Below are 12,616 nucleotides of genomic sequence, written 5' to 3' on the forward strand. Positions count from 1 at the left end.
ATCAGTGGTCTATCGGTTAAGTGCTCTGGCGCGAGACTGATAAGTCCTGGGTTCAAGTCTCGCGAGTGCGGGATCGTGGATGCGCACTGTTGAAGAGTCGCATAATAGGACGAAACGGGTGTCCATTGCTCCCAGGTTTTCCATGGTGATCTTGCTTCAATTGACTCATGATTTCAATTATATTATTGAGTTTTATTTCTATATGAGGAATAATTAATGATTTTGTAATGTTTTGATTGATGGATAACTGTTGGACGTACCATATCTTCCTGTTATTCCTAATATTTCTACAACTGTTTAATGAGATGTTTCATGTGGTACTTATATCTTGTCAGTATTAATTTTAAATTTTCACAAATTAGGTTTTATTAAAAATAATCAAATGTAGAGAATAATTGAAAAGCAGAGCATACTTCTAAAAGAATTGTGTCGTTATTAGTTTGATAATTCTACAACAGTCTCATACTGATGATTAGGATATGAATATGTATTGTTGTCAGGTGTGCAAATCAGAATGATAGAACGAATTTTCCAGTGGTACCTTCAAATGATATTGTTTGTTCGTTCTTGTAAGTGACTTCACCTTAAACAATCTACAATTTGTAGACTATATTCGTCTTTGGGAGGTCTCGATGGTAAGTGGTACCATTATGAAACTATTCAACAGTGAGTATTCACAACCACACTAGGAATCGAACCCAAAACCTTTGTATCGCATGACAAAAACTTAGCTATTAGAATCACTTAGTCAATGGTACATTTCCAGTTTCAGTCAGCTTGTGATATATCTCAACGTTTATTCAGTGTTATTGGTGATAATCGTTTTAGTCCCCACATGTCTGACCTCGCTGGTCTCAAATTATCACTATTGCTTCAGGAACGTCCTAAAGTCAATCACAAATGGGGCAACTCCAACGGATCTCAACCTGTCACGAATAGAGTTTAAAAATTAAGCCGATCTCTACAGAATTTCATTAACTAGTCCGCAATGCAATCAATTTTGCTTTTTATGTCTACTTGCTATAGAGTTACACTTAGATTGCGTGTTTGTTTTTTATTTATTGGTTCAATTTTAAAGTCTGTTCGAGTTGATCGCTGTGAGTTACGATACATAACCAAATTTATGAGTGAATAATTTTCTTAGTGAATCATCGTATTAACACTGACATTTATCTTTGGTAATTAAATCGCTCCTTCCTTTCCTGGTTGAACTACGATTATATATGACAATTTAACATTGATGTTTCACTTCTAATTTTTTTGTACTAGAAGTAACCTCTACAACAGGTTTTGTTCTTCCTTTTTAATAAAATAATGTTAATTTATGTCATTTATGAAGTACGGGTTTGTGTACACTCAACTTGGAACTATCGCTCAGTCAGCCAGCTACAACGTATCACTAGGCACATATATTCATCGACCCAGGTTACCATACCTCATTAGCACAACAAGATGAATAGAAGTAGTTATTTCAATGGTAGTAATATATAAAAGAAAGATTACATATAAGAATATGATGCCGGGAGAAAGAATTAGTTCATAGAAAGAATGTACTGAGTGATTTTAACCTCACGGTTTAAAGGAAGATAGAAAGTGTATACACCTACACTTTTGTGATCGGTCTTGAGCCATGTCACCCAGAGTTTCCAAACATTGGTTAAGATAGTAGCACAGACCCCAACCAAGTAGTCTACATCTACCAACATGGCTAAGACCAGAAGTCAGTGACTTCTAGGACTGATACCATGTTTTGGTTTGGCCACCCCTCACTTTCTTTCATCCGTCTCCTGTACTAATGAGCATTGCGCGCCGTGGTAATCGGTGGTTGGGCATGCATAGTATGTGATCTAACCATCTCAGTCGATGAAGATTCACAACCTCATCAACTGATTTACCACCATTCCCTAATACACTGTGACTAACTTCACTATTACTTACCCGGTGATCCCAGTAGATGCAAGCAATATTTCTAAGACATCAGTGGTCAAATACTAGTAACTTACGAGTATCCTCTATCCTTAACGGCCACGTTTCACAGCCTTAAAGTAAAACAAAACAAACTGTTGCACAGTATACTCATCCCTTAATCGATAGACGAATATCTCTTCTTCACCATAGGTGACGTAAGTATACTATCGCTCCGGGACATGTTTTCCAAGGACATAACTCTGAAGTATATGGTATAATGTAATATAGACTAAGTCACAAAACACTATTATCCTTATTAATTTTCAATATATTTTACTAGTGAGTATGTTGTCATCAAAACATTTTAATTGTTTATCTTTTTTAAAAAAAGAGATGAGTATAAACGTATCGACTATCAATATCAGAAGGGGTTTTGTGGAGATTTCAGTATTTTCATAATTGAAATCATGAGTCAATTGAAGCAAGATCACCATGGAAAACCTGGGAGCAATGGACACCTGTTTCGTCCTATTATGCGACTCCTCAGCAGTGCGCATCCACGATCCTGCACTCGCGAGATTCGAACCCAGGACCGAACAGTCTCGCGCCAGAGCACTTAACCGATAGACCACTGATCCGGCATCCAACGGTGTTAATGTCTAACTGCAACCTGGGTTCGAATTTTGCGAGTGAGGGATCGTGGATGTGCACTGCTGAGGAGTCCCATAATAGGACGAAACGGCCATCCAATGCTTCCAGGTTTTCCATGGTGGTCTAGCTTCAATTAACTCATGATTTCAACTATGAAAATTATCAATATGTTCCACCTTATTAATTATTTCTTACGTACGGTATATTTCATTTGAATATAAGCTGTTGTTTCTTTTTTTTGTTTGAAAAAAACGGTATTTTCTAGACGAAGCTGATAAAATTAAAATGTACATGTCCAATTTTCATTTACCCATCTCTCAATATCCTACATGGGCTACACAAATACCAGAAGAATTATGGAAATCTAAACTTTTGGAAAAGATTCAGCATAATTATAAACCATGAAGAGAGATGTTTGTATTTTCGAAGTTTATTTTCTCTCTATCTCTCTCTACTTTTTTTTCTTTTTGTTTCTTCTTTAATAACTTCGAGTTATTCTCTGATTACATTTTGAATTGTTATTATTGATGAATATTAATATTGTGATTATTTATTTACATTTGAATATACAAGCATTTATAATTGCATTTACGTTTGCTTCTCTTACATTAAGGGAAGTATTGTGGTGTTTGGTATTTGAAGGGTAGTTCATTGGAATCTCTGAACCTAGGTTTTGTGCTTTTTAATACTCGTCAACAAGGTTTACTTTTGACCTTGAAAGAAATGATGCAATCTGACGGATTCGATCTCGTGTCATCTAGCTTCATAGCGTGATACGTCACCACTGAACTATTCAGGACGCAACTGACATTCTATAAGAATGCGATGTATTTATAGTTGATTGACCACTAGGCAGTGATCAATGTCATGTATGTCAAGTTCTTCTTAGAGCTGATCGGGTCTTAGATCCAGGGTTCCCTGTCGACCACCTCCAAGCACCACTTTACATATCAGCATAGTGCGTGTGATGTTGATTTCCTTCAACTAGTTGCCACATTACGACTTAATCGATAGAATTCAGTTAGCACTAAAGGACTTTATCAATATGATAGTGTTTACTAATATATTGATTGTAAAGAAGGAGTGATGTATGTACATACTGTTGTGTAATTAGTATAGTTTTCATTCATTTACAAGACAATTGATTGACATAGCCTACTAATACGTGTTCTCTTTTTGTATTAGTGTTTTCTAAATACTTGATTCTCATTTAACGAGTTGAATTAAAATAACGAAAAAAGCCCATTGCATCATTCAACAAAAAAAAACAGTTCAGCGAAAACAAAATTTGATTTTCGACGATATTTACTAAAGCTGTAGAAAAATATTTGATGAATAATTCTACACATAGTAATCTATAATAAAATAGAAAATAGTTGCATCATTGACAAATATATTAAAAGTTGATAAAAAATCTCTTACCTTATGTACGCCTGTTACCCCTCGTCGAAGAGCATAGTCCACCAAGCAGCACTCCACCGAACCCTGTCCTGGGCAATCCTTTCCACTTGCTATCCATTATTTTCATGTCTGCTCCCGATTCTCTACGTAGTATGCTCTTCAGCCTTTCACTTTTTCCTTTCCCTTCGTCATTCCAAGTAAGCGCTTGCCTCATGATGCAGTTTGGTGATTTCCACAATGTATGTCGTATGCACCTCCATCGTCTTTTCCCAATTCCCTCTACAAATGGAAGCTGGTTTGTTCTCTCACACAGTGTGTTGTTGTTGATGGTATGTGGTCAACTGATATTGAGTATCTTTCATAGACAACTGTTTATAAATACTTGTACCTTCTTGATGATGGTTGTGGTAGTTCTCTATGTCTCAGCTCCATATAGTAGGACTGTCTTTACATTCGTATTGAAGATTCAGACTTTGGTGTCGGCTGACAGACAGTTGTTTTGATTTCCATATGTTCTTCAACTGTAGGAATCCTGTCCTTGCTTTTTCAATTCTCAACTTTACATCTGCATCAGATCTTCTTTGTTAATCAATAATGCTTACCAGGTACGTGAAAGATTCCACATTTTCCATAGCTTCCCCATCAAGTGTGATTAGTTTGGACCTCTCTGTGCTGTATTTGAGGATCTTGCTTCTTCCTTTGTGTATGCTGAGCAGTACTTATTTAAACATTTTCTGAACTAAAACCATCTTGGTTCTAAATTAAACTTTTCGTTCAGTAAAAACTAAGATTAAGATTCATTTTAAAGAAATTCTAATGAAAAACCTGTAAAACCAAACAAGCGCTGGGACACGTGTTACTTATGCCCAACCACCGACTGTCCCGATGAGCGGTGTTTTATTGTGTAGTGGTAGATTGGAAGAAAGGTAGGGGCGGCCAGAGCAAAACATGGCACAAATCCATGAAGTCACTGACAAGTGGACTGAGCCATGTTGGTAGGTGTAGACTACCCGGTTGGGATTCGCGAGATGATAGCAATCGATGGTTAAAGACTTTGAATGACATGGCTCAAAATCGTTTGCAATGGCGCAGGTGCATCCACTCTTTGAGTTCTACGAAATTCTAATCTTCTGAATTCCTCATGTTCCTATCTTTTTTCTCTTTCCAAATTTATTTCACTGTACTATACTCCTTCAATAACATCTTCAAACCCTAATCTTTCACATAATGCTTATACTCTTATTACTTCTACCACAATGGGATTTGAATCGACAACTGCATCTCTGTGCTAATGTGGTATGGTAACTCGAACTGATGTACGTACGTACGTACGAAGTTCTACGTTGTGACTTACTGTAAAACCAAAAAAAAACAATTTGAAGTTAAATAACAATATATATATTGTTGGTTAAAAATTCATTCATCAAAAGACCATCCTTTTCTATCCTTCATAATACATTGTCTTCTTTATCTCCTACATACATATAATGAAGTTCGTTTACTTCACACGAAAATCCGGTTAATATTTGTAAAATCACATCAATATATGGAGGTTAGATACAAAGAGACAAGTATAGACACACAGAGAGAGAGAGACGTTTTATGATAGGTACGAAATTTTTTTGTTTTTTCCCCTATAATATATATTTTAAAAAAAAGGAGATATTATGTACACCCATTTCCGTCAGACTAAATACAAACTATCATGTTTGTCTCTTTCCACACTCCCCCCCTCTGTCCCCCTCCCTCTTCGTTTTATTATTTTTTAATAAAAATAACAATATAGGTAGTTGAAGTTGACTAAGGATTCAAGTGTTTGAATTTAACAATATAATACAGTAAAAAAAGGAACAAATTTTATGAGAACAGGAAATTTTTTTGTTTTTTTTTCTATTCGAATTAAAAAATATAGAAACAAAAACGATTACATTGTTGTCGACACTATTCGACAGAATGAGAGAGGAGGAATTCATGTAATTTCTTTCTGTTTATACATAAAAGTATGTATGTATGTATATATATCTATCTATATTTATGGGTTTGCATGATTCTTCAATACTTTGTTGTTGTTGTTGTTGTTGTTGTTGTTCATTCACATCTTTAATGACTAGTATCTTGTTTCATTATTTATTTACTGACTGACTGACTGATTGTTTGTTTGTCAAGTTGTTTTGTTTACAAGTTTTCTTTGTATATATCATAAACGTGTACATTTGAAGTGTAATTCATTGTGAGAAAAGGAAGAATAGAATATATATATGTATATGATCGAACTAAACACAAGTGATAATAAAGACAAATTACATTTCCTGTAAAGGATAGATAAATAAATTTAAATTTTAATAAAAGTTCATTTCTGGATACTTGGAAAGTTATTTGGTATATAGATAATATATAATTTCAACCGATCCATGTAATTGAGCGACATATCCACCAATGTCTTTAGTGAGTTACTATCTCATAACAGATCTGGTTGAACTTCACTGGTCACTGCTTCCCACTAGAATTCCAGGAAATACCTCATGGAGTCAGTCACTAGTGAGCATACGTTGAATAATATTATTAGAAGGGATTTTGTGGATATTATAGTAATTTTGATAGCTTAGATCATGAGTCAATTGAAGCTAGACCATCATGGAATACCTGGAAGCACTGGAAGGCCGTTTCGTCCTATTTTGGGATTCATCAGCAGTGCGCATCCACACTGCAACTTGTAATCTGTTTATTTAAATCCTATTATTCCTAATTCTCTTCCTATGATTCCACTTGATTTATTTTATATTTGTACAACTGTGATTTCTAAACAGTAGCTTGCTAATTGTTTAGGCATTCGACTATCAGCGGCTGGATGGTGGTTTCAAGTCCTGCTTCATTTATTTGTGTTTAACCTTCAGGATAGTATCACTAGTCCTCGAACATAACATATGACTTGAATTCAATTACTCTACGCTATTTTGTACTTGATAAGTTGTATCATTTAAGAAATAAATTTCTTCAGGTTTTTCTTATTATTACTACATTCAGTATTTGAATTATTAGAAAGTATTTATAATAAACTTATTAGTTTCTTATACTTGAAAATTCGATATTAAATGGTTGAGAACAGTTTAGAGAAAGCTTTAAACACAAGTTTCTTGTTAATTGGTACTCGTTGATATTAAGTATTTCCAACTATAGGAAATCTAAATTTCTACTAGATATTTGAAATGGCTTCGTTTGATATCATGGTGAGTGATTGAAAGAGTTAGTTATTCATTACGCGATGGATGTTTGTCAGACAGAATTTGCTCAGCTTTTATGACTAAACAGTATGCCATAGTCAACAGCCACTTGCAGATTAATAATTATTTATTTGAGCCTGTCACGTCTTGTAGAACATAGACGACCGACCAGAATACCCAAACTACTATATCCTCATGACTCATTTCCAGTTCTTGAGAAGTGCTATTCATTCTTTTGATGTCTGTCTTTAATTCCCAGTGCAATGTGTTTTTTGGTTTCCTTATTTTGCTTTCACCTTGAGGATTCCCAGTTAAGTCTTGCTTCGTGATGCAACTTGATGATTTTCGTAATGTGTGTCTTATTCACCTCCAGAGTCATTTACTAATTTTTATTTTAGCGGAAAGTTGGTTTGCTCTTCGTAAGAGTAGGTCATCAATGATGATGTCTGATCAACGGAAATGGAGTATTTTGCTTTGACAGCTTCATGTAAATACCTGTACTTTTTTTGATGATGGTTGCTGTAGTTTCCCAAGTTTCAGCTCCGTGTAGTAGAACCGTTTTGGCGTTTATATTGAAAATTGAGACTTTTGTATCAGATAAAGACAGTTGTTCTGGGTCCCAGGTGTTTTTCAATTGTAGAAATGCTTATCTTTGTTTTCTCAATTTAGGCCTTCACATCTACATCAGATCCTCTTTGTTTATCAAGGATGCTGCACAGATATGTGAAATTTTCCACCTCTTTCAGAGCTTCTCCATGAAGTATGATTAGGTTGGTGTTGCCTGTGCTGTATTTCAAGATCTTTCTTTTCCCCATGTGTATTTTGAAACCTACTGCTGCAGAAGTAGAGGCTGCTACTACACTATTTGTCTTGGCCTGCATTTGTTGGTGTGTATGAGATAGAAGATCTAGGTGATCTGTGAAGTCCAAATCGTCTGGCCGCATGCAAGCTGTCCATTTTATTTGGTGCTTCCCCTGAGATGTGGAGATCTTAATAATCTTAATCCTGTAGTCCATTGAACGAATCTCATATGATGTTGATGATCCTCTCAGGAATATCATAGTGTCGAAGAAGTTTCCATAAGGTTCTTCTATCTACTCTGTCAAGTTTTTTCTCATAGTTAAAGAATTTGTTGTGTAGAGATGAACAATAATGACAGCACAATAATAATCTTACTTTATTCAACATAATATATTTGATTATGGTAAAAAACTTCCGACAAAAGATATGAAAGAATCGCTATAAAATCTTTGTTTTACAGGGATTTATCTTGTGAATATTCAAAAAATGCATATGAAACACTTTTAGTGTGATCACCTGCCATCTATAGTTATCCGTAAATGTTTTATATCAGCTTTACCATCCATAATAACCCTTTTCAGTGTCAAATATATTCTGATGTTTGTATTCTATGGTAGTTGTCTCTCGTTTCCCCAAGTGCAGATGAAACGAAAGAAGAGACGAAACCCACTGTATTGATGTTTCTTAAGTTTCTCACTCACTAAATTTGTGTTCAGTTGTAGATATTATATGAAAGCACATGGGTTTGACAGATATATTTAGTTAATTAAAACAAATCTAAAACAATAACCATTGTAGTAGTAGTATTAGTAGTGTAGTGAACAAGAACACAAGCGAAGACAATCGAATGTATATGTATACGAAATTACAGAACAACTTAGTAAAATCTGAAAACAATATAGTGAATACTTCATTTGCAAAATGTCAATCAATTATCTGAGACTTCATTGTTTCTTCTCTTCCACAATAATGATTCTCTGTTGTCGTTCTCTTTTCTTTGATCTTCTTTACCTTCTGCCTTCAAGCATTTCATTTTCGATTGATGATACATACTACTTATATCGTTCGATATCACTAGCACACACTACAGTAGTAGTAATAGAAGCAGAGTGAGTAGTAGTAGTTGTTATATCCTAGCTAAGACTTAAGTCTGGGTAAATTCCGGAACCTATGAATGGACTATTATTCTATATATATTCTTTTGGTTTAACTATTGAGTAACTAGATTGTGTATATCTATATTCATATTATTATAAGCTTTATTTCGACCTATAAATTATTATTGTACGAATTATTGTTCCTAAATTATACTCAGTTTATTGATTACTGTTTCCCACGTTTACAGCCACATTTGGCTTGATCTTGTACAAATATTAATTTCTATTTTATGGTGTTATGTGGTCTGTCCGTCTAGGATATAAACCGAGAAGAAGCTGCAACTGATGCTTTGGACTCAATTGGAAGGGCTAGGCGGACAAGGGACCAATAAGGGCGCTAGACTACACATGCCGGTCGAAGTCATTGGTTAACACAGTGCTAAGTTCGGAAAAGTAGTATTTCGATTGGTGGATAATTCGCGTGATAAAAAGCTGAACATAAAATCATAACAAATTGGCATACGGCCCTTTCTTAGTTCATAACAGTAGTAGTAGTAATAGCAGTAGTAGGAGGAGGAGGAGGAGAAGGAATAGAAGTCGTAGTAGTAATAGTAATAGTAGTAACTTCATAATTGTAAAAATGATGGCCTATCAGTTTCAACAGATCACTAGATAATATACAGTTGTTTTATAAGGAAAGATAAATAGTGGCTGCCAGTGAAATTCAGTTTGACGCGCGTTTCACCCTATTTGGGACTCGTCAGTTGGATGTACCTGTATCTCATAGTTGATATTCACTCTAAGACTCGAACCCAGTACCATTTGCTTCAAATATCATCACGTTATCCATTCAGCTACTGAGTCCTGATAACCAATTGCAGTCTTAAACATCAATGAGAAGATTCAAAACAAACAATACCAAGTAAATTTATACAGTCGTTTTTTATTTCCAACTCTAAATATCAATCTTATTTATCACCATCATTCGACATTTTAAATATCACCAAAAGGAAGCAACATAACTTGGATACACATTATCACTATTTAAATCAAATTTTTTTCTATAAAAAAAACAACAAAACAAAACAGCATCAACAACAAACAACACAAGAACCGATAATATCATAGTTAAATAATGAAAAAAAAAAAGAAATTTCATAGGTCCAATTATTTATTACTTCAATATTAAAGAGGAAATTAGTTTTTTTTTTTATTTTTTACCTTTTTTTATTTTTTTTAATGGTTACCTGTCATTTCATGTGGTCGCTAATATTCAATGTTCATTCAAGTGAATTTGATTAAAACATAGGAGGGATTATTATTATCATTATTATTATTATTACTATTATATAATAAAATCATTACTATTAATAAGCATTACAATAATCTAGTTTTTTTTCGGTAAAAAAAGAAAAAAATTGTAGGAATGAAAGCTTTTCACCCTCTATTTAGAATGTTCGTGGGTGTTGTTGTTGTGGTTGTTGCTCTTTATACTAGATCGGAAATAATAATGAATGATAAATTAAAAACAAAAAAAAATATGACCAATTCAATTATGTCTAAGTGATAGAGAAGATTTATAACTCAAATGAATGGATTTTAGTAGTTATTTTTATAGTTGAAATTATTAGTCAATTGAAGATAGACCATCATGGGAAATCTGGAAGCACCGGATGGCCGTTTCGTTCTATTGTGGGACTCCTCAGCAGTGTGCATCCACGGGCCCGCCTCTGGAGATTTGAACTCAGGACCTATTAGTTTCGCTCGCTAGCGCTTAACCACTAGACTACTGAGTTGGCATCCAATGGTATTAATGTCTAACTTGTGTTGTTTAATTTGTGTGGTTTAATTGTAAAGCTTTCTTTATGATTTTAAACGATATCATAAAGGTTACTTCGTAAAAAAGTGAAATATCTAATTAATTTACAGGTGTTAAATTAGTTTACTCTGTTGACTTATTGCCAAATGATAGGTTAAATTTTTCCCTATAGTTTGATAGAAAGTATTCACTTAGATATATCTATTGAATGAAGATTGACCCATGCACCATGCTTGGAGAAATTCTCTGGGATTCTTTGGAGTTCTTCAAACCAGGATTTGAACGTTTACTCAATCCAGATTGTGTTCGTAGCTAACGATATGAACTAATATGAGTGATAACATATGATGTCGTTTTATACTCAGTTAGTTTTTATACACTCGTAGATGGGGGACGGGATATACTCTAGCTTTTGTGGTGCTATACAAATGTGTTCAAGGGCATATACTAAGGTTTATTAAAGCCTAAGCTACACGAAAATTCAAACCCCCTTTATGTATTCAAAATCAGTTTGTTCTCACCTCAAAACTTACCCTGGTAATATTAACTTATTATCCAGCGTGATGAGTTTTCATAGCGTAGAAAGATGATATATCCAAGCTCATTAGAGCAATAATTCACATTTCATAATTTCCATGTATATTTGAGTCATTCAGCTACAAAAAAGTACCAGGCACACATATGCATCGATCCAAGTTGCCACACCTCATTAGCACAACAAGATGAGCACTCAATTCATAGAAAAAGTTACTTCATTGGCATTAATATATAAAAGAAAGAATGCGTATAAGGATATGATACAAGAAGAAAGATTTAGTTAGTAGAAAGAAAGATATAAAGTCATTTTAATCTCATGGTTTAAGGGAAGATAAAGAGTGTATACACCTACACCATTGTGATTCATTCTGAGCCATGTCACCCAGAGTCTCCAACCATTGGTTTGAGCTGATTTTTAATTACTATGAATAAATCAGAGATTTGCTTTTTAAAAAAAAAATACTTATTCGGTTTACTGATGTTGACCTATTCGCGCGCGAGCGCCTGACCTCTAGAACCATTGAGCCGGCATTCAACAATGTTAATGTCTAACTTCAACTTCCAGGTTTTCCATGTTAGTCTAGCTTTAATTGATTCATGATCTCAACTATCAAAATTACTATAATATCCACAAAATTCCTTCTGATGATATTATTCAACATATGCTCACTAGTGACTGACTCCATGAGGTATTTCCTGGAGTTCTAGTTAGAAGCTGTGACCAGTGGAGTTCAACCAGATCTATTGTGAGATAGTAACCCACTGAAGATATTGGTGAATTGTTGCTCAGTTTCGTGGTTTAGTTGAAGTTAGACATTAACACCGTTGGATACCGGTCGCGTCAGTGGTCTAGAGGTAGAGCGCCCGCACGTGAGACTGATAGGTCCTGAGTTCGAATCTCGAGAGGCGGGATCGTATATACGCACTACTAAGGAGTCTCACAATAAGAAGAATCGACCGTCCAGTGCTTCCAGGTCTTCCATGGTGATCTGACTTCAATTAACTCATGATCTTAACTATTGAAATTACTATAATATCCACAAAACTCTTTCTGATGATTATAATCATCTAACTTCAAATATTTCATTATTATCTACCTGATAGAATTTTATCACTTTTATTTAAAACGTTTCTTTCTATTAATTTCTTAAAATGTATAATAATTAAATAAAAATCAAAAA

The 12,616-nt window shown here is 34.3% G+C and overlaps 1 protein-coding gene across 1 annotated transcript in view; it reads left to right on the plus strand.

Moving 5' to 3' along the window:
- Smp_021320 (hypothetical protein) overlaps nt 1-3,465 on the plus strand; it is a 7,875-nt gene extending 4,410 nt beyond the window's left edge. Inside the window, exon 4 of the mRNA XM_018794604.1 lies at nt 2,825-3,465. Within this exon, the coding sequence (XP_018648999.1) occupies nt 2,825-2,964 (140 nt within the window). The 3' untranslated portion in view covers nt 2,965-3,465. The remainder of the gene's footprint in view (nt 1-2,824) is intronic.
- Nucleotides 3,466-12,616: the final 9,151 nt, after the last annotated feature.

Source organism: Schistosoma mansoni, chromosome 1 (assembly GCF_000237925.1).
Source record: "Schistosoma mansoni strain Puerto Rico chromosome 1, complete genome".
In the NCBI taxonomy this organism is placed as follows: Eukaryota; Metazoa; Platyhelminthes; class Trematoda; order Strigeidida; family Schistosomatidae; genus Schistosoma; species Schistosoma mansoni.